Source organism: Micropterus salmoides, unplaced genomic scaffold (genome assembly GCF_014851395.1).
Source record: "Micropterus salmoides isolate LMB-PRFRI ecotype aquatic unplaced genomic scaffold, ASM1485139v1 Ms_hic_scaffold_1, whole genome shotgun sequence".
Classification (NCBI taxonomy): Eukaryota; Metazoa; Chordata; class Actinopteri; order Centrarchiformes; family Centrarchidae; genus Micropterus; species Micropterus salmoides.
Genome location: NW_024040040.1, coordinates 13,772,672 through 13,795,361, shown reverse-complemented (window position 1 = coordinate 13,795,361; position 22,690 = coordinate 13,772,672). Strand labels below are relative to the sequence as shown.

At 42.5% G+C, this 22,690-nt stretch overlaps 1 protein-coding gene across 5 annotated transcripts in view; it reads right to left on the bottom strand.

Annotated features, from left to right (window-relative positions):
- Positions 1 to 700: 700 nt before the first annotated feature.
- Positions 701 to 22,690, bottom strand: part of pard3ba (par-3 family cell polarity regulator beta a) — a 161,166-nt gene continuing 139,176 nt past the window's right edge. For all 5 annotated transcript variants that reach the window (XM_038718904.1, XM_038718914.1, XM_038718922.1 and 2 more), the window contains 2 exons: positions 15,112 to 15,191; positions 701 to 1,898 (listed from right to left, as the gene is read on the bottom strand). In XM_038718904.1, coding sequence (XP_038574832.1) covers positions 1,535 to 1,898; positions 15,112 to 15,191 — 444 coding nt within the window. In that variant the 3' untranslated portion in view covers positions 701 to 1,534. The remainder of the gene's footprint in view (positions 1,899 to 15,111; positions 15,192 to 22,690) is intronic.

The window sequence follows — 22,690 nt, the reverse complement described above, 5'->3', positions numbered from 1 at the left end:
TTATTATTGTTACTAAGATGGCTTGTGCCTCATCTGAAGTAGGTTAGGATCACTGACGTCTGCCCTGACTCTATCTGAGAAAAGAGGTCATTTGCTTAAAATTGGTATAAATAAAACGATTGCTCGCCCATGAATCTGCCTGTGCTGGATGGTTTGAAAGGTCTATTTCAGCTCAGACAGCAGAGGGTCAAAGCAGTGTGGAGACTAGACGGATCAGCAGAGGCCCGGTCCCTGTTGGCCATGACGCTAATTAAACACTAACTGATAGAAAAAGCCTTCTCCTCACTCTAATTATTCCCCATTTCAAGTCTAATTTTGCCAATCAGTGCCATCTTTATTTCTGAGAGCAAATTGGGCAGTAATCATTTTCTAGTGGAGATTTCCCTGCCTTTAATTGTTGAAGATGATTTAGTCATTATCAGAAAGCAGGCTACTCTTATCAGTCATCTCACAGGGCAAATTTATCTGGAGATTATGCACAGAGAAATTAATCTGAATATTTTAATGAATTTTTAAAGTGATGACTCATAGTGTTGTTGTAGTTTGACTGGATATTTTAAATATGCATAGTCTGGCTAATCTGTTAAATGAAACAGAAACAGGATGAAAAGATTTGGTGCAGCACAGAGAGAGAATTTCAAGATATTTAATGCAAAATATATGTAAAAAAAAATGATGTATTTATTTGACAGCATGTTTGAGTCTGTTGCTTGTGTGTTGATCAAGATTTATACATATTATTAGAAACACCAGAAAAGTATCGCAAATAAACTCATTTGCATTGCATTTATACGTTTCACAAATGTACAGTAAAATCGACCTGCCACGTTCACATCCAAGTAAGCAAAGGCAAAAATACTAAAACAATACCAGTGTGATAGCAGGATGTAAAGGAAGTCCAAGCGACTACACATCAAGGACAAGAAGATACTTTGAAGGGGCGTTGCTTCCTTTTCCTGTTTGTCGACTTCAACTTCCTGTGTCTCTTCTTTTATAGCGCCGGGCTGGTCAAGGTAATCCCTCTTTATTTCCTTCAGTTTGATCAGTTTGTGCAAAATGCAAGTCAGCACTGCCTTCATGTCCTGTTTCCTGGAACAGAGTTGATTCTATCCAACATATAATAAGTTTACTCTATATATCCATGTTATTAATTTAATTGCCCCTAATTTAATATAAAATCTATGTCAAAGATCCTGTTTACACTAGCACACTTGAAAATATACAGTGTGCAACTGTGAACACACATACATATATATGTACACATAGTCCTTAACACTTAAATCTGTCTTGGCCTGTGGAAACAGTTATGACACGGTGGTTCTGAAAATAAAGTCTCATTTTAGCCTCTCAGCTTGTCATTTATTGCTATAGGTGTTCTTGATCAGATAAATTAATACAGAAAAATCCCACGTATTCACATTGGCAGCCTAAGTGACAGCTTATTTTATGTTTCACAAATCTGGAAACACATGAATTTTGGAGTTATTTATCTTCTTTGTATGACTGTCACTCAAGACTACCTTTACCTTCTACTTTACACTGTTCCTATCATGGGTTTCTTCCGTCTTGGATCAGGTTGTCTTTCGTCTCCGTAGTCATAGAGCTCGGAGCTGTCTCCTTGCCCTCCAATAGCTTCATAGTAGTGCCGCCCTCTGCGGCCTACGGTGGGCGAAGGGGGAACGTCCTGCCTTGCTGCTACACGGCGCTGGTGTCCTGAATAGGGAGACGAGGGGTAGTAGCGCGGGTTACCGGGCGCATGATCGGATTGTGTGGCCATCTGGGTGGGCGGCACACGGCTAGGGTGGCTGGAAGCAGGAGGGTCATAGTAATGGCCGGGGTAGGGGGCTTGCTCTCTTGGCACAGGTCTGGAGTGGGTGGGGTAATCATATGGATCCCTCCTGAAAGAGAAAGATGATTGTCTGTAAGAAATGACAAACTAGTGACTGTAGGACTGTGTCACCATTAGTTCAATATACAAACACACAATCACACACACATATACAGTAAATTTGCTTGAGCGTATTGAGGAAGACAACATTTAATTCTGGTTTAAACTGGTTTGGAGTAGAGGACGTGCCAGAGATTTGGCCCTCCCTTGCGGTAAGCCTCCTCCTGTTATTCAGTTTACGTGGCGAGGCTGTGGCCTTGGCAGGATCGAGTTGTGGGGGAGACGTGGATGGAGAGATGCCAAGAGATAACAGCAAATGCCTTGGTAAGCATATATGAGGTTGTGTGTGTGTGTCTGTGTGTGTTTGTGTGTTTAGCTTGTGTGTGTAGGAATGTGTGTGTGTCTCCCAGGGGTCTGCAATAACGAGGCAGCCAGCTGGAAGTCTCTTGTTCCCTCCCACTAGCTCTGGGTGATTAGGGGCTAAACCCCTGGGTAAGGCGACACGCGGGCCTTTGGGAGACGGAAGGAGACAGAGAGAAAGTGAGACTGAGAAAGAGAGGGGACTGGAGAGAAAGAGAGAGGAGAAAAGAAAAGGGAGGGCTGCTCACCTTTCACAGACCCATTCAAATGTTTTCCATCTTATGTGCTGTTTCCAGTGCTGAGTGACACACAAGTTTAGCTAGAGCAAGTAAGCAAATCTAAAAGTGAGGTCTTCATCGACACATCCGAACCAAAAGGGTCAAGGTTACCTATATCACACACACACACACACACATATATATTTCTATACATATATATACTGCGATGGACTGGCGACCTATCTAGGGTGTACCCCGGCTTTCCCCTGAAGTCAGCGGGGATTGGCTCCAGACCCCCGCAACACTGTACGCAGGATAAGCGGTTGACGATGGATGGGTGGATGGGACATATACACACACACACACACACACACACACACACATATATATATATATATATGAACAACTTATTTATACTTACAGAGGCTACATGGTCTGAAGACTATGTCATGCACATGCGTACATGTGAAAGAAAGAAAATCTGTTTTCCCCGGTTTAAATCTAGCGGCGGTAAATTTTTACCCCGATTACAGAAACAAGGTTTCATGTATAACACTGAAAAAATCCATTAACTGCAGAAAGCTGTCAGTAACCTGATAATACAAGTGCATGTAAACAAAATTTTTTGGATGAAATGCTTAAACTGTCAATAACTGGCCACAGTTCAAACTGCTATTATACTATATCAATCAGCAACAAAGAGCAGCAAAACAGATTCAGACATTTACTTCCCACCCTTCAACAATAGCTCCCACTGTAGTTATTATACAGAAGCTTTCAGCTTAGCCTCTCCCTTGTTCTGCAATCATATCCCTGCGTCTCCTCTGTCCAGTCCCTTGAGTCGGGCTCAGCACCTGTTGACTGGCCAATTAGAATGACTCACTCACCACAGATTAGATCGCACACAGCTTGCTTGTGTGTGTGTGTCTGTCTGTGCTTGTGCATAAGCGAACTTCCCTTGAGGATATTCATGGACTGTGTTGAGGTGGATTTCTTTATGTTTGTGTGTCTGTATGTGTGTATCCCAGATATCACTAGAGTGTGTTTTCTGTGGGCTGGAAGGCCTGACCACCCAAACAGAGCGATGAGACAGGATACACAGGTGGTCCTAAGAATGAACAGCACTGCCTTGTCAGTCAGCAGAACCAAGGCGTGAGATAAGGGTGAAAAGAGGAAGCATAAAAATTAGGATAAAAAAACAACAGAAATCTGAGAGGCAGAAAGAGAGAGAGACTTCCTGTGAAAGTAAGATGTGGAGGAAGTCTTGGTAAAAATGTTATATTCTTGCATGTAAAGCTTGGTGAGGAGTTGTGAGTTAGGAGTGGAAAGACAGAGAGAGAGAAAGAGACACGAAGGTCAACCTCCTCATTAATCCAGATTAAATGCTAAAGGCCACCAGGGGAGGCAAAGAGACGGAAAGAAAGAAGAATGAAGCGATATAGGGATAGCGGAGGGGGAACACCTGGGTCTTCAACCCGTCTCAGGGCCACCCAAACAGACAGGAACCTCCGCCGGCTTCCCCTTTCTTCTCTCATCATTCACCTTATTTTTCCCCCACTGCGATCATCAAATTCCACATCTTCTCCACATGATTATTCATCTTCCTCTCCTTGTCCATCACCTCTGTGACCTCTCTCCTTAATATATGTTCATCATCTCCTAATGCACTCTGTTATTTAAATGCCTCGTTATCTTTGCACCTCCCCTTATCGTCCTTTGTCATCTCCAGCCCTTCTCCAGGGCAAATGAGCAACATTAAATTCATGTGTGGGGAAATCCTTTGACAATATAGTATCTGTGCAGAACATTTTAGGCTTATGGATGCAAATTGCAGGACAAACAAAGTCCATTACTGTAACTTGGCTATACCATTATTGATAGACAATTAATTCAATGAATTAACAAATGTTCATGGTAAAATTAAATGAAGTGAATCAGACCAATGCATCAGAGTTTGTTTATAAAGTACCAAACACATTGAGTGACTAAGAGATAAATGAAGTAGGATAAATTCCAGTAGTGCCATGGTACAAAGGTCTGGATGACCTTTGACCCTGGCATGACATGGCCTTTTATGTGCTCATATGGAAGTATTTATTCTTCAGGGAGGTGAGTGTCTGACAGTTTAAATGTGAGGAGCAGAGGGGAAATGAGCATCTTAAGTTTGTGTGTTATTATTATTATTTTATATATGTATTATATTATTGTTACAACATTGTATAAAAGCAATCAGTTCTGAGATATTGTGGTTAGTAGCATGACTGCCTGCAACCAAAAGGAGTGTATGCATTTGTGTGTGTGTCCGGTCAAGCAGCTGGGGGATTAGGGGGGTCCACGGGCCTCAGTGACCCACAGGGAGTTCCTCATCCCTAGGTCACACAGCTGGCTTTAGCCTGGTTGGGAGATGCAGTCAAGTGAATGCTTGTATCTGTGTGTGTTTCTTTGGGCCTCTGCTAACCTGAAATGTCCTAATACCATGCTGACATGTCCACAAGTTTTGAATTTTAAATGAAGTAGGATTTAATTTAGCAGATCCAAATAAAAACATTTCTAGTGTGCGTGCGCCTCACTGAGTAAGAGAGCAGGAGGAAGAGTGCATGGTATTTGTATATTCTAAGTGTCAGAATGAGGTCTCTTGTTTACTTGTTAACTTACATAACTTCATCAGTAAGTTTATGTGCTATTCCCCATGTGAATATGGGAAAGAGAGGAAGCGTGAGCAGGAGAAAGAAATACAAACATAGAAGAAACATAAATCTTAAAACCTTTAAAAAAGAAAGCAACTGAGGAGAAAGAATGAAAGATGCATTTCAGTTTCCTCTAAGTATTGGCATACATGTCAATCTGCCACTCAAAACATCACAAGTAAGTCACAGTTTTCCGAGGACAGGGTGGAAATTTCCTCCAGAGCTGTTGCTTTGACATACAAAAAACATGCCAAACATGGCAGATTCCTGCCGGAATAAAACAGCTGGTAATGACAATTAAAGGAGCGCCGCCAGTACCGCTAATCTAGCTTGAAAAGAGCTTATGACAACGATACACATGCAGACAGTAGCTGTGTTTTCATTCAACTGTCAAGCGAGCTTTACGCACACTTCTGAAATGTCACAAAAGATTTAATAAAAAATGCAAATGAGATGTTTCCATGAGCTATGCTTAAAACAAACAAATAGGTTTGAATGAATGCCAAAAAAGGAAAATGGAATATCTTTCAAGAATGAATGAGGTACTTGGTAGGTTTGTTATTTTTCTAAATGTTATTATTAAATGACACAAAAATGGGAGTGACAGAAGGTATGACAATTCTGGGAAGAGGCAATTTACAGATAACATTTCAAAAAGCGCCATGCCGATTTTAATCTGTTTTGCAATGAATCTCAACCATTTCTTTACATCATTATTCACCAGCAACTGGATTTCCAGCCCTATCAAATTATCATGTGATTTTTGTTTTTTGAGAAAGTGTATAGACCTTTTGGGATATAGCCGAAATGTTATAGACCTTTCCTTTTTCCATTTGCTGTTTAAACTATGAACTATGATCTGCAAAAAAAAAAGTAAATAAATCACAACAGAAAATGGAGACTGTGTAAAGAAAAAGGAGGGGCAACATAGAAATAAAACTGAGTTCCTGTGTTGAAAAAGATGAGCCTTGTTTAGCAGGAGACAGGCAGAGAGACAGATGTAGACGCTCCTCTGTCCCTCTGAGGTCTATATAGAGCAGCAGTGCAGGGTGTGTTGTGAACCACAGGGGCCAACTAGAGTGGAAAGCTGTAATGACATGCCGTGTAATACATCTGACTCACACTTCGAGAACATCAGCACCATATACCACACTCCCAACCACCCTGTGTGTATGTGTGTGTGTGTGTGTGTGTGGTGAGAGTAAATGACACACACATACATCGATATTTATATGCATGTGAATGTGTGTCGGGAGTGTATATGATTACATACTCAACTGTGAAAAAAAAATGTGCGAGTGTCCATCTGGGACTGTGAGTGCGTGTGTTGTCATTTAGGCACAGCTTCCGCCATATGACAGTGAAGAATTTGTGTGTGTATGGTGGGTGCATGGGGAATGGGGGTTTGTCCTGCACCTGCCCCTAGGAAACGGAAGGAGGAAATTAGTAACCCCTCCCCTCCCAACTCCTTATTAGACTCCCCCACTTACCATCCTGGTCCCCCAAATAACCCCCGGTCTTTAACAGTTGGAAAACTACCATGTGTCTCGGTCAAACTTACACACATATTGTTACTGTACGAGGTGTGGGGCAACACATATACAACTAATTTGATGAAACTATTACAGAGTAAAACAAGAATATGTATTAATAAGGAAGATTTGAGGAAACATAGTGTTTATAAAGTCAAGATCCGGTTCCATTTACTTAAATCAAAAACTTTGCCTGAAAATCTGCAGTGGTTGGTTGTCAAAAATCAGCATCCATGTATTATGTTTTCGCTGTTGTTAAAGCAAAAGGGTGTTAAAGCATTGGCAGACCAACTCTGTCTGTATTACTTTTCTATGTTATTTTTTTGTGCTGGAAGCAAACTATTAAATACAGGAGAAAAAAAAAAACATTAAATGAAACGAAGCACCAATTTGGAGCTTTGGAGGCAGCTAATTGCATTCTACTGTATATATTATTCTTTACTTACTACTACTTACCTGCTCTGCCTTGTGGATGTGTTTTGTTCTCACGCATACATAAAGAGTTTGTGCAAATGCTCAGACGTTTACCTGCACTCACTTATATTACATTTGCACATTTAATTTATCCTGATTGCAAAGAAGAGAACATACAGATGCATATGTAAGCACATCTGCCAGTCATGCGCTCACCTTAGTTACCTGACGAGGAACAGACAAGCACTGCATGCAAAATAAATTAATTGCTCGGCAAAAAAAACAACCAAACAAAAAAAACAGCTGCTGCGCCTCACTGCCCAACACTCCCACGCGCAGACATTCATATGCATTTCTGCACACACACTTCTCTGAGTAAAATATTTAATGCGTCAATCTAAATATTTATCAGAATCAGCTTTATTGCCAGGTATGTGTACACATACGAGGAATTTGACTCAGGATTGTACATTGCTCATGATGGGCTTACGCATATAAAATTTGTGGAGGTACCAGGAGAGGAATAGCTTGGAATGCATTTATCCCATCATAATCTATGGATTAAGGTGGTGAAACCACTGTCTATGGTTTATAGATGATTCCCTCTGGTCTGAGGAGAGTGTGGCAATCAATTATGGTAAAAATTGTTTATTTAAAAGACATGCTACAGTATATTTAGCAAGTTGACATATTCATTAACGTATGATCCATTCTCCAGATTCATCTTTGTCCAAACCCAGTACACACACACACACACACACACACACACACACACACACACACACACAGCGCTAATGGTGCTGTACTAGGTGAGTGCTACAGACACAGAGCAGGCCTGGCTGTCTCCACAGCAGAGGAAACCATTAGCCACTCTGGCCCTGCCCGCCGAGGCAGCTCTGCTAATCAAACCAGGCTATGACAACAACAGCAGTGAAAATTGGCTCTCACCTACACGCATGTGCCTCATCTAAATGGGCCTGTGTTTACACTCTCTGCTACTTTATACTGAGCAATGACAAGGAATGTGTGTACAGTATAAATGGCAGGTAGCAGTGGGTCCGACTGCAAAGCGGGAGCTTTCGTTTAGAAATAAGAAGGTGAGGAGAGATGGGAGCCACCAGGGTAAACAGCCTGTATGTTAACTATGAATAGATATTCTCTCATAAAGCTCAGTGGAACATTTAATGACTCATTCATCATTTTAGTGATGTCATGCTTCAGACAACTATCAATAACCGTTTATTCTACAATATTCTATTTCATTTTATTTGAAACATTAAAGTACATTTACTCCATCAAACTGCTGCTCTTATCCAGAGGAAGAATACAAAAACAATCAACCATCAAAAGTACATGCAGCCACTACTAGGGAGGTCAAAGGTCAGGTTTACTTCTTGGACAGTATTCCAAGAGGGAGAGTAATCATGTAATAGAGACGTGCTGGGGGAAAGCAGTAAAGTTACTGTTAATGACAGAAACAGATGGCATTTCTTTTTCACTAAATGCAGGAACTTTTAGGCTCTCCACAACTCATTTAATTTGTCATATTCTTTGCAGTTCAAATTAAGTTCACTGTATGTCTATTCTATTCGATTCTATTCTGTGCTAAGAACATTTGAATTCATGGTGACGCCTCCTCCACAGAGCTGACTGTCCATCTGTATTTGCGGACTGAATGTCATGCAGACTTCTACATGACAGTCTTTGTATTTCTCACTGAGCTCCTGGAGAGGGCCGAGACCTCAAAGTGTATATCTTTTGTTTTATTTATAAAGCGGTGATTTAATTTTCCCATACACAGACCTGAGAGACTTTGGGAGAGAGGGATGGAGCGGAAGGGGAAGACTGAGAGCGAGACGAGATACAAAGAGACGTAAGCGAGATATAAACAGCAGCGACACCAAAACGCAGACACAGGGATTGATGGAATCATGGAAAAATGCAGAAAACAGAAAGAGGGAAGTTATTGTACACAGGTAGAGCCACTGGGGCCTCAACTATGCATGTGACAGAGCTGGCTAAAGCTCTTTCATTTCCTACTGCTGATTCCATTCCATTTTCCTGTGTCTGAGCACAAATACCGTTAGCTGGACAAACACTGCTGCCTCTGCACACCAAACAGGGGCCCGCTCCTTCATAAAGGGCCCACAAATAAGAAAAGGGTCAGGGCAACTCTGGGGAAATCAAACATAATAATACGCACATTGCTACTGATGCTCTTGGGTTGCTTATTTAACAATAACGGAGGGGTTCACGTCACCTTTTAAACCAATCAGGTTGGGTCCTGGAAACACATCGCCAGCTGTTATGAGGCAAACGTGGAAAAACTATTCATAATCTGAGCTCTCCAGGATCCGAGAAATTAAATGAGTTACGGAGACAATAACTCTAACTGAGTTGGGTGAGTTTAAAGTGAGTCATTCAACAGCTGGACGGCAGCGGGTGGGGAAACAGTTGAACACTTATGAAACTGTGAGAAGCAGGATTGGGTTTTAATAAAGACGGGGTGAGTGCAGCGAAAATATGATTTCTCCGCTGACCTTGAAAAAGCCATCTGAATTCATCGAGAGCTCCAAACTACAGACCCAAACAATATTACTGTGCTAAAATAATAACAGACCTTCACAGTAAATATAACCAACCAACTGTGTGAGGTAGGAGTGAAATTTTTGGAGCTCATTTCCAGTTGACAAAATCAGACAGTCAAGCAGAAATAAATGAGTAAATATGAGCATATAATAAGTTTTTTTTTTCTTCAATTTTTATATTCTTCTAATCTTCGCTTATTCATTCATCCTATTTCAATCAACATATTGCTTTCACTCAGAGGGGGGCTGAGTCAATTATTCTTTTCTATTCTGCGTTGTTAGATGTGTCCATTCTGGACGTGGCTCATTAGGGCCTGAGCTGACACAGCTGGGGGTGAGAGGTTCATGTGCTGACACATGGTGGAGAAAACCAAGTGGCTGTAAGTCTGAGAAGTGCGTGTAAGTGTGTGCACTTTTCAGGAAGGTCAGATGAAAGTCCTTAAGGGATGCTTTCCCACATACCAGAGGATACTCAGCATGCTGAGGACAATCAAGATGTTGCCCTCTGTTTTTTAAGGGGGGGCAGAGAGCGCTTGATGAGAGTACTGAGCACTCAGTCACCCCTCAAACAATGAACCTGAGAGGCTCCTTAGAATGGCTGACTGCAAACACATTCAAAAAGATGTATGTGTGTGTTCAATGTGAGTCCAACATACTGGACCCGATCTAAACTGACCTGTGGAAAACAATCCCAAACCCAAAGTTTATAAATACATTTTCAACAACAGTCTACAGCCACATTAGCTGCTCTGTGAGGCTGTACAGTTGTGCTTTGAGCAAATGCATGCTCACTGAGACATTATTAACATGCTGATGTTTAGCAGGTAAAATGCCCATATAATGTTCATCACAAGCGGGAAGCTTCCGGTCTACAATATGAAGCGAATGCGGAAGTCCCTGAAACCTACTACATTCTATTCAAAATCCAGCAGGGGGAGACTCTTCTGGTGGCAAAAAGAAGTCCGGCTCCATTAGAAATAATGGGAAAATGACCCTACTTCTCAGCTGAATAATTACCCCAGTAAACACTTTCCTGATGTTTTCATGGTCTCAGTCGCTAGTTTCAAGTCTTCTTCAATACAAAATGATGTTCATTTAGTAAATTATGGACCCATTTATTTTAAAATAGACCACAAAGCAGAGTATGTTTCAGGGCGGGATTATCTATGATTGACAAGTTGTTACCATAGCGACCTGTCAATCAGGCTAGAGCCGACTCGTACCCTCGGCACTGTGTAAATTTAACCAGCGCCATTGAAAAAGCTTATTAAGAGTTGGCTGTACACTTTCTCTGGTGCGTACATTTAGTTTTAAGACTGTTGTTCGCTAGACAAAGTTATCAGCCCTGTTAAATGACAGTTAACGTGAGTTAGAGTTGCACCTAGCTAAGCAAGCTAGCTAGCTCTGCACACAGCCGTTAGCTTTGCCGTATCGTCACTTCCGGGCACTTCCTGGTTGCAAAAACTTGACATGGCGGCGCCCTATCGGCCAAACTCGAGGCTTCAAAATGGCAGTCCACAAACCAATGGATGACTACGTCCATTTCTTATATACAGTCAATGGTTCATCATCTTAGTTTAGCGTATTAGCAAGCTAACATTTGCTAATTAGCACTATACACAAAGTACAGTTGTGGATGATAGGAATGTTAACAGTTTTGCAGGTATTTGGTTATAAACCAAAGTACTGGACACATTAGGGAAGTGAAGGGATTACATAGGTTGCTGCAAACTCAGTACTCAGCAGTTGAACTACAAATATCAACCTCATGATGGCGCTAGAGGAAACACAAGGGGATCATCTAAATCAGTGGGCTTCATCCTCTGGGGGCCATGAAAGTCTGTACAAAGTTTCATGGCAACACATCCAGTAGTTGTTGGGATATTTTAGTCAGCACCAACTTGGAGGACTGACCAACCAACAGACCCACGTTGCCATCCTCGGAGCCATACGGCTATCGTGGCTGACTAAAAAAAAGAAACCAGATCAGGCCCTGTCCGAAATAAACCCGAGGATTATTAGACCTAATTAGTGGAACCACACAGACCGAAACAGAAAGGGATGCCAATAGTGGCAGCAGAATGATGTGCTATGAAGTAACAAGCTGCCAAGTTTTTCCTATGCTTTACAGTTCACACTCTCCACATAAGACTTATTTGGACCTGGTCTGACTTGGTTTCTGTGGTCTTGGAATAAAATGGACCTGTGAAGACCTTTCCACTCGTACACACAGAACTTGTGTCCTTAACAGTGCGTCATCTCCATTGTCCAGATGTGACAGGGGCTTCACAAGGCCAGGACGGTCCCCTGGTTTGAGCCCTGTGCTCTCTGAATCACTGGACATCGGCTGCACATTAATCAGCCAATTATCAGCCCTGGCCAGCAATGTTGCTGCGCCAACCCGGTCCCCTAATCCAATCACCTTGGGGGAGTGGGTCAAGGGGTGCTCTGATTGGATAACCTGAGGCTGGGTCGCCGTGCCCATGACCTGCTGCTTTGAATTGGTAATGATGTTAATATTCTCCATATGGCTGTGTGTGTGCATGCATCTGTGTGTGTCCCCAAACACAGAGCCTATCCGCAGGCTGAGCTGCACCCCAGCGCTAATGGCCAATGGAGAGGGAGGTAAGAGCCAAAGTAGCACTATCACCCTCCCTGGGGTAAACCTCTCGACGCTGCCACTTCCAGCCCTTTTTCCAAATCTTCTTTCCAGACCTCAGCCCCTCTTGTTGGCTGACGTGCAGTAGCCTTCAGCACTAAGTGTCCGGCTGAGGTCCACTTCCCCCCCCCCCCATCAGCCCTGCTACTTTGGCATCCACTCCTTCAGGTCCAAAGAAACTCTCAATTTGAAAGGTGATCTCGGTATAATGAACCCACAATTTGGGCTGCAGGATTGTGATGAGAAATATTTTCCAATACAGTGAAAGAAGTAAGTAGGTAACAGGGTAAACTCTGACTCGCTGTTCTTTGTTATGACTGTAAGGAATATATAAAGTGGAATATATGGTCTTCCTTAAAGCTACAGGAAATCCAAATCTCTTCAAACTATGGAAGAAAAAAAAAATCTAACTATTGCTTTCATTAGGAGAGCAATAATGTCGAAGGACGTACTGACACTTAGCAACACAACACTAAAATTTAAATATTTACATGTCTGCCTGAGCGCCTTGATTCTTCCATGATTTCCCCATCTTTCTGACTTTTACCTCTTCTCGACTCTCTCTCTCTCTCCATATGCTCCCATCTGTGGGGAGCTTTGCTACATCTCCTGTACTATCCATGCGCGCGTGCACACACACACACATGCACGTACTCACGCACTCACCTCCTTCACTCCCACCCCTCCAGCTGCAGCCCCAGCCGGCTCCACACAAAGGCAGGCCAAATGTATGCTAATGAGAGCCAGGCCAATGGTGGAGCCGCACTCATTTTGAGAGGAAATGGCTTTCAATAATGGCAGCCCCCGGGGGGATTTTGCACAAAGTTCAGCTCCACTTTGAAAAATGCATTCAATTCACTGCCGTGTCTGCTCTCTCTTTCTCCTGCCCCCCCTCCCCTCGATACAAAAAAAACATTCCCGGAATATATTCGCACCCCCTCCTCCTCTTGCCTCTGTATTTATATTGGGGGGAGGCAGAGGAGTTTTGGGGACTGAGGAGTCATGATTTATCTTTATAGAAACATCAGAAACAAGAACTAAAAACATGTGAGTTTGAATAGTGTTCAAACTCTATCTAACACTTTCCCTCTGCCTTTTGTTGCTTTTGCTCTTCTGCTGAGGCAAATGTCCCCAGAAGCATGTTAACTGTACCATATGCATTTCAAACGGATAATATCCTATGGGTCTTGGGCCTAAAAATACTTCAAAGGGAAGATGAACAACAGTTAAATAACAATGAGAACATTTCTTGAGGTAATGAACATTATTTGAACCTGACTTGGCATCTTTATGCCTAATCATATAAGCCAGAGAATATAGTGGCTGTTAATACTTTATCACTTACATGAATCCTTTTGTCCATTAAGTGTCAGAAAAAAAGAGAAAAATTTCAAATTTCCAAGAGTCCAAGTTGATGTCTTCAACTTGCTTGTCTTATCTGACCAATAGCACCAAAACTCAAAGAAATACAGAAAAATTCACATTTCAGAATCTGGAACAAAAATGCCTGGCATTTGTGCTTGATAGATTAATGAAATGAGTACGCGATTAATCGCTGGTGATGTCTTCAAAATGTAAAATCCAAAGACATCAAATTTCTAATCATATTACAAATTTCTAATCATATTAAGCAGCAAATCCTCACATTTGAGAGGCCGGAAGAGAGAATGTTTGGCCTTTTCGCTTGAAGAATGATTAAAGAAAGTAATGGATCATTAAAATCGTTGTCGACTAATCATTTGAGCAATAAAATACAGAATGTAACTTTCATTTCCTCCAGTCTGAATGGCTGGGAAGGGTTTTCAATTTCCTGGACTTTAATTCTATAATGGAGAAAGTTTCGATAAGTGGATGGCATGAACTCTGACTTCTTTTGACTGTACATAAGTATAGTATCGGACTGAGCTGTCAAAGGTCCTGCATGTCTCCCTCAGTCTGTCTGTCTCCATTTGGGATTGTCTCCACTGTTACAGTTGGCTGCTTGGGACATGTCCCCCTGTTCTCCCTCCTTCTCTCTCCCAGATTCTCAGCGAGTCTCGTCTTCCCCTGAGCCAGTGCTGATGTCTGTGCTCCCTGTTGCCTGTCATATCAGGAGGCGCAATAACCCATGAAATGACTGTTCTCTTTTTCTCACTCTCCCCCTCTCCATCCCGGTGTCCCCCTTTTTTCCCCTCATTCTCCTCCTCTCACTTTCCTCGCACCATGCCACTCCACGCTCCACTTAGCTGTTGGGCCGCGAACATCACAATATGGCGTTTGCTCAGCATGTACGCACACACTCACATGCAGTCAGGTAATATTCTGGTGTGGTTGGACTGATGAATGTGTGCTGCGGCACTGCTGGGGAACCCATATATGAAGAACAGAGAAGGTATGCATGTGTACACGTGTGCCTAATTTGACCAGAGTACGTTTAAACAAATATAAAGAACATGTGCAGTTCCATTAAACCCACACTAGAGGTTATAAATTCTTCATAAGAGCAAACTATCCTCCGTGCATGCGTGTGTGAGATCCTCCTGCCTATGCCCTGCTCTCTGGAGAGCTGAACACTCCTATTCCTGGGATGAGTAGACACTCCCAAGGCAAACACTCCAGATTTAATTATAAGCTCCAAAGAGGATTAGTCTGTGCCGTGTGTGTGCGTGTGTGTGTGCTTGTGTGAGTGGGGGAGACACAAAGGGAGGGAGTGGCAAGAAGTTATCCCTTCATTTCCTCAATTAAGGAATAACACACACACACTCTAACTCGCAGAGCGGTCTCACCTGGGGTGTGTGGGGTGCTGTACCGCCAATATCTCTTTGTAGTGGTGCACAGGTCGAGAATCAGCTCCTCTGGGTGTCATCTGAGGGGAGACACAAGACGTAATGTTAAGTATGAAGACCAAAAAGGTCCAAGGTTCAGTCTCTCAACAGTCAAAATACCATTGAAGCAAGGCACTGAAGTCATACTTCCCCTCACAGGAAGTCACACAGGTAGACATTTGAAGGAGAAGTGTTAAACAGAGATTTTTAGTCTATTCAAGCAGGTAAACCTTGTGGTGGAGACCACACACGTCCTCGTGTTATATGTTTAAGCAATTTAACTCAGTGGATGTACATAAAGTATTTAAAGCATGTATGTGTTCGAGTGCAGCCATGTGGTTTCAGTGGAAACAAAAAACAAGAGAGGGAGAAATTATGGAATGCCCCACATGTGGTAACATAAACACATGTAACCACATGTAAGCACTGTGCCCCTCCGATGAACATATGTGTGTAAGGTTCATGCAAACACATCAGTCATATGAAAAACATTACATATGGAGTAGGTTTTGGGCAGAGGGTTGTTCACACTCTCATCCACAAACACACACCAGGAAGTGATTGATTAAAGCTACATTCAGGTGGATAAATCTGGAACCGCTGTTTACATATGAAAATGCCTTTGGTACACAACAGCATTTTCAGGTAATTTTCCATCCACACATAAACTCCTAATAGTAAGAACACAGCTAAATCTCTTCTTTTTCACTCTCTTTCTATTGGCAAACAACGGAGGATTAAAGGCATCATGTGGTAGGGGAGTAGCACAGTCACTGCCCGTTTACTCAGCTTGGTCTCAGCAGGATAAACCTCTACCCTATTACTTACAGATGGGTGACAAATAAAGGAAATACCTGGATAAATGAGTGGTGAAACCAAATGAAGGAATATCATTTGATATAATGGTGTTCATCCCTCCAGTAAAGTTTTTTAAGTAAGGTGTTGGTCCACCGCAAGCCTCCGGAACAGCTTTAATGCTCATCGGCACATGTTCTCCTAACTGTAGGGATAAAATGCTATCATTCTTTTTTGGCACAAAGAGCACTGGCTTAGTGTGGATCGAAGGCTAACATGCAGAGAAAAAGATGTGGTATCAAATTTTGTTGTGTGGACATGGTCTGAGGTTACAACGACACAAGGGGTTTTTAAAAAAGCCATCCCTGAAGGTAAATGAGGAGGAAGGCAGAGAGAGGACAGAGCATACAGTTTCAATTATCTGTAATTTAGGTTCTGCGATCTGAGTTTTCACACACAAACACAGGCTGTTTCCTCAATGGATATCAATCAATCATCACACATCATCAAACCATACACCACCGTAGCTTAACATGCACAGAACATTAGTCAAATACACAAAAGCAGCCCTACGTATAACTGACATGCACATCATTACATAAACAAGCAATCACAGGTTTGGCAGATATGCACATGGAAATCCAAAGAGGTAAACAGTGATGCGTTTGATCCAGGCTATCAAAGCGATAGAACCCCACACACACCCACATATACAGAATTTAACATCACAAACACACACTATAAAAGAGTCTAAAAGACTCACGAGTTCAAACTCATTCTGCATGTCAATGCAGCAGTGGCGCATTACCAGATATCATTAGCATGTCTCTGTAATATAGGGAGCTCTAATGTCTCTGAATGGGAGCCAGGAAGTGAAAGCACATCAGAACCAAGGCTGGGGCAAGGCTGCTGCTCTGTTCACTAAAGTGGCTTTGTGCCTGTGTGTGTGTGTATGTTAATATTGTGGTAGTTGGGGAAGGCATTTGTGTCTTTGGGTGCAGGTTTAATATGATGTCGGGAAGTGAATGCTCCATCTTTGGATGGCAGTGTGTGTGTCTGTTAGGTAGGGGACATTATGCAAAGAGATGCATAATGTGAGGTAAAGGGGGCATTAGTCTCAGCAAGAAGCTGGGACTCAGGTGGAAGACCTTGTATGTGTGTGTGGCGATGTGTGTGTGTTGAACAAGGCATAATACATCTTCTGAGTATGAAGCGGGGGAGAAAAAAAGGGAAGGAAAGAGCAAGAGAATGATGAGGAGGGGAGGAAATGTGTGTTTAGATAAAATGAGTGAAATTCTTTGTCCATTGATTGTATTAACATAATAGCCTCCAGCCGTAGGTCTGGAAGATTCGTTTATTAACTAACACACACACACACACACACATATTATGGATGTCATATGCATGCTTTTCATGCGGAAGCCCATTTCCCTAAATTAGACAGCCGGCTTTAGTGCCAGCTGATGTGCCTCGAAATACTGCTGTGGCATACTCTCTCTCTCTCTCTCTCTCTCTCTCTCACATAAATAAACACACAAAACAAGTCTCAGTCTAACCATGGCAACTGGTAAAACAGCCATATGAAATGAATCCAGGTTGGAGTGAAAATGTAACAGCCAGACTTCTGAGGAGGCGGTCAGTGAGCAAAGGTGGAGAGCGATGACAAGCACTTTGCAATTCCTCACACGCCCCGCGTACTCTACCTGAACCTGGTGACATAATATACAGTACTGAGTGTATCTGCAATATATGAGTGCGTACACCATTATCAGTGGAAAAGTTAGTTTTGTGCAGACAGTAGCTGACAGAAAGCCAGCTTCTCTCTGGACTCCATGCCAGACCACAATACGCACGCACGCACACACACGCACACACACACGACAGGGAATTTCCTATTTCTCATGAGTGTCATGTGGTAAAACTGGAAAGTTGGGAGACTTTGTTAATCTTGGAGTTCATTGTGGTTGTGTGCATGCATTAGTGTGTAATCTAAACCCAAACCTCACAATCAGCAGATCTTCAGACTGCTTTTAATACTTTCTCATCGGGGACAGCAAATGAGCTGAAACATATCAGAACAATCTCTCTTATAAAGTGTATAATTGTGTCGAGTCATTGCCGCAATTCACCAGCTGACAAACGCTCTGACAGAATGCTTGGCGGCATGTGTGAGTGTGAATGAGTAGAAAGTCACTTTTCCATTTGTGCAAATTAGAAAGCTATGCCTTGACAGTGCCAGATGATACGCATTGGAACACACACACACACACACACACACACACACACACACACACAGACACAGACACAGACACTAACGCTCACACTCACACTCACACTCACACTCCAATCAACTCTAGCAGCACAGCTGTCGCATTCATCAGAAAGTATTGCCGGAGCTCAGGAAATGAATTTTTTGGAGCATTTTGGTTTTGCTGTAAATTTGCAATGCTCATATGTACAATAAACCTCAAATGAGAGTCCAAGTGCTTTGACACAATGCCTGAGCAGCGGTTTCATCCTGTGACTGAGATGCTCAGATTTGCTTTTTCCAAACCGCTTTCCTCCGGCATCTCTTTTCAAACAGCATAATTAGCCTCCTGTATTGCCATCTTTTCTTCCTTCCATCCATCCATCCTTTTCTTCCTCCCTGCATAGATCTTGGATGCTAATTAAGCATGTGTCTCAGTGTGGAGCCTCTGCCTGGCACCCCATGCCCACCTGCTGTTGGCAACCTCACCCCCATGGCCTGCATCTGACTGGCACGATGATGCGGGAACCCAATATCCATTCTCTCCATCTCCCTAAAAATCCCTGTGTTGAGATTCTGCTGACTCCCCCATGGGAGGAGAGGGAACAGATAAGACAGGGAGGGAGAGAATTGAGCTGGCACAGGAGGGAAAGCAGACAGAGAAGTTGTAAAAGATGTGGCGCGTGCGTAGGTGGACGCAAAACAAAACATAGCAGGAACTTGTGAGCCACAGAGCCTAACTACTGCTGCTACTAGTTGTTGACAGCTGTAGTATGAACTTAAAATGCAGAAATACAGAAAAACCACACCCATTTATACATGCAGACCCTTACCCACATACAAGTCTGCATGTTTACATAATGGAAAATGCTGTAAAACACCTTCAGAGTTACTATATTTCTGTAAGATGCTTTTATTTCACCTTTTTGCAAGTTTATTTGGAAAGACTAGAGTGCATAAGTTGTGTTTGGGAGACAAACAGGTTGATATCGATCACTTCAATGCATTCAAGGACATAATATAGTATAACAGGATGATGTAGAGTTTGGCTCTATGTCATGTTGGAAAGCAGCTATTGCTTGCATAGATGAAGCCTGGAATACTTTTTACATTGCATCAGCACTAAGCTGGCTATATCTGAAAATGCACTTTTTCTCTCAGTTTTGGACCTCTATACCGGGTTTCTCACACCAAAAGACTTTTTGGAAAACCCTCTCCAGAGTGGATAAATCAGAAAACTGCAGAATTACACGTTTTCCGATATCATTTTAAATGGCAATTATAGATGACTTTATTTATATAGCACCTTTGAAAACAAAAGTTATTTACAATAAAAAACGTTTATTGTTATAATACAAGTTAAAATAATTTAAATAGTTACAACAAATACTATGAGTTAAGAAAAAAAACTCTCCAGACATCGATTATAAAATAGTGATTTAAATGGTGCTTAACATGAAGCATTTACGGTACAAGCCGCGATCAAATCAATATATGTAAATCAAATAAATGCATAATTGCTGTATGCCATCCCCCCACTCTTTCCCACATTACCTGTCTCTTAACTGTTCTGTCATGAATAAAGGCAAAAAATACATAAAAAATATCTTTAAAAAAACAGTGTTGAACTAGTGATTAACTAACAGAGACTGAGCAGCGTCACCAGGTGCGGTCAGGCTGTGATGCAGTATTTTGCCAGTTTGCCCACCAAAGTAGGAGGAGTAAAGGAGTAAATTTGCAGTTTTCCTACAATTCAGGTGTTTCAGTGTGGATGGAGATCTTAATGAAAACAACCTGAAAAAGTTTGTGTGGGTGGACGTTGTCATCACTTAAACAGTATTTTCAGATTTAATTGGTGGATAATTTAGTCTAAAACAGCTACAACAACAAGACACACACTTAAAATAAATAATCTTCCCAACTCTCTCTCACATTTCTGTGTTTTCTTTCTTTTCCAGTCCCTTGAGTCTCCTTACAAAAGTATAAATATGTAATGTTCTTGTGAAATGGCTTGTTGGCATAGTTACCAACTAATCTCAAAAAGGTCAAAGCACCTCTTCCGTGCCAGTGAAGTCTAGTCCGCTGGCACACAAGATTATGCTGTATTAGGAGACTCTTAGGCTGTGTGTGTGTGTGTGTGTGTTTATCTCAAACAGGAGGCTCACTTGCCCCCCAGTGTACACTAAACACTCCCACACCTGGACCCCGCTCACTCTGAGCTCGTTAGCAGCAGATGGTACACATGCACACACACACCCACACACAAGGGGACCAAAGGTTACACACACTCAGACTGGAATGCAGTCTATTTTGGTAATAGGCCAATCTGCTGGTAATTGTCTTCATTGTTAGTGTTTGTTTAGGTCTCAACTCTTGACCTTAGAACAACTTTACATTTACATACAGTTGGGTTAAGACTTTGACTGGCTGTCTGTGTGTGTGGTTTAATATTCCTATGTGAGGATGTAACAGGTAGTGTGAAAACAATGTTACGCTCATTAGCTGCATTAGATATGTGAGTTCCTGATGCTCTTTCTTACATCCATCATTTGCTACGGCAGCATGCAGACTACTTTATCTGTCCGAATAAATTTGCTCTGATATAAACTTTCAAACCGTTTACATGGACTCTAAATAAATTGTGTTTACATGCATCAGTGCAAGCACATATTCAAAAGAATGTTTCACGCTCTCCGGGAAATGCACCGATGTCACTGGCTCCAAGTGGACAAACATTCATAAAATATGTTTTGCAACCCAAGAGAGTATTTGATTTGTTTAAGTGGCTTTTAGCCACAAACATTTTGTAACTGGGTAGTTTTTTATCCCTCTTCCGGATGACAAACCGTGGAATCGGCTGGTCAGTCTCATCTTGTATTCTTGTTAGGTTATACTCCTTGTGAATAAAGTATTAGATATCATGTTAATTAAACTGCTGATCAAGGGCCACCAAACCGAACAAACCGACTTTTTAAACTTCTGTAAAACGGCCTTTGACGTTAGAAGGGGAACCTGCATGTGCGTGCATTTTGTTTCCACGTGAAGCTGTAATCAGCATGCATCTTAAACCTGTTCCATGTGTGTGTCAGTGTGTGTGTGTGGCCATGGCAGTGGCCATGGGGTGTTGTTTATTTACTGGGGCTGTGTCCATGGCCTGCTCCCCCTCTGTGGGTTTGTTTGCCTCCCCACTGCTCGCTGAAATAACATCCAAATACCCCTGTGAGAATGTCTGCGTGTGTGTGTGTGTGTGTGGTGGGTTTAATTCTTCCTTCTCCAGGTTATGATACCCTGAAAGGTATGTCCTAGGGTGTGTGAGTAAGAGAGAAGCAGAGATTTTTTTTACCAAGCTGTGAGCAGAGTGTGTGTTTGTGAGTGTATAAGCCCAGGCACAGCCATGATGTTTGAACCGGGATCTTGCACACACACGCTGCAAAATCACCAACACATCCTTCAACAGTTCTCCCTCTGGTTCTGTCAAGTCATGTTTCTGTGTTCTGTGATGGCACCATCACCACAGCACAGGTGATTCAGTTTTCTGTCGTCCCCCATGCACAGTCACAGATTTGTGGACGTGGGGGTTGACACCACCACCAGCGATGGAGGCTTTGATGAGTGAATCCAGCTCCTCATGCCCTCCAATGGCCCGCTGCAAATGTCGTGAGGTTGATATGTTTGACCTTCAGATACTTTGATGGAAGTCCTGCCAACACTGGAACCTCTGGAGTGAGCTTTATTGGATTTAAAGGGTCAGTTCAACCGACATTCATCTGCAGTGATTTGTCTGTCTGAAGCACAGAAGAGAAGTATCTGGATTTTTCTCACAAGGGGAAGCAGTTAATTTCCTGTCTTTCATGGTCTTTCTTGACTTTGTGGTACAGGTTGTTGAAGCTGCATTGCGGTCCTCTATTTGCGCTAAACGCGATCAGACCTCCTCTTGTAGAGCAGAGTGGTAACTTCACCTATGCTCTCTTGGGAAAATGGTAAAGTGTGACCTCAGCAAAGAGACACAAACATGCTCACAGCCGACCCTATTGAACCTCCCCTTCTTAGCTTCTTAGATTCAGAGTGGTGACGAGCTTTGAAGTGAGAGCGGCCGCAAGTGACGAGGAGAATGGGAGATTTCTATCAACTTGCAGACAGATCACACACTGCAGTTTGCCCGTAGGCCAGAGACAAGCTGCGGGGATAAAGACAGACACCAAATAGGTCCCTGTAGGCCTTTGTTGGCCCAGATGGGGTGGACGGAGAGGAGGTACGAAAAAAATAAAAATCCTCACCCGGCTGCTGTGCAGCATTGGAATGAAGTGACTTAAAACAAAAAAGGGGGAGGGAGGGAGAGAGAGGAGTGTGTTGAGCCTCAGGGATAAGCTGGAGAGACAAGGACAGGAGGAGAGGAGGAGTCCGTGGATAGAATCGCTCATTGTGACTTTGCAAAGAGAGAAGAGGGAGAAAGGTACAATACGTGTGCGTAAAAACTCTTGATAGCAGTGGGTAGAA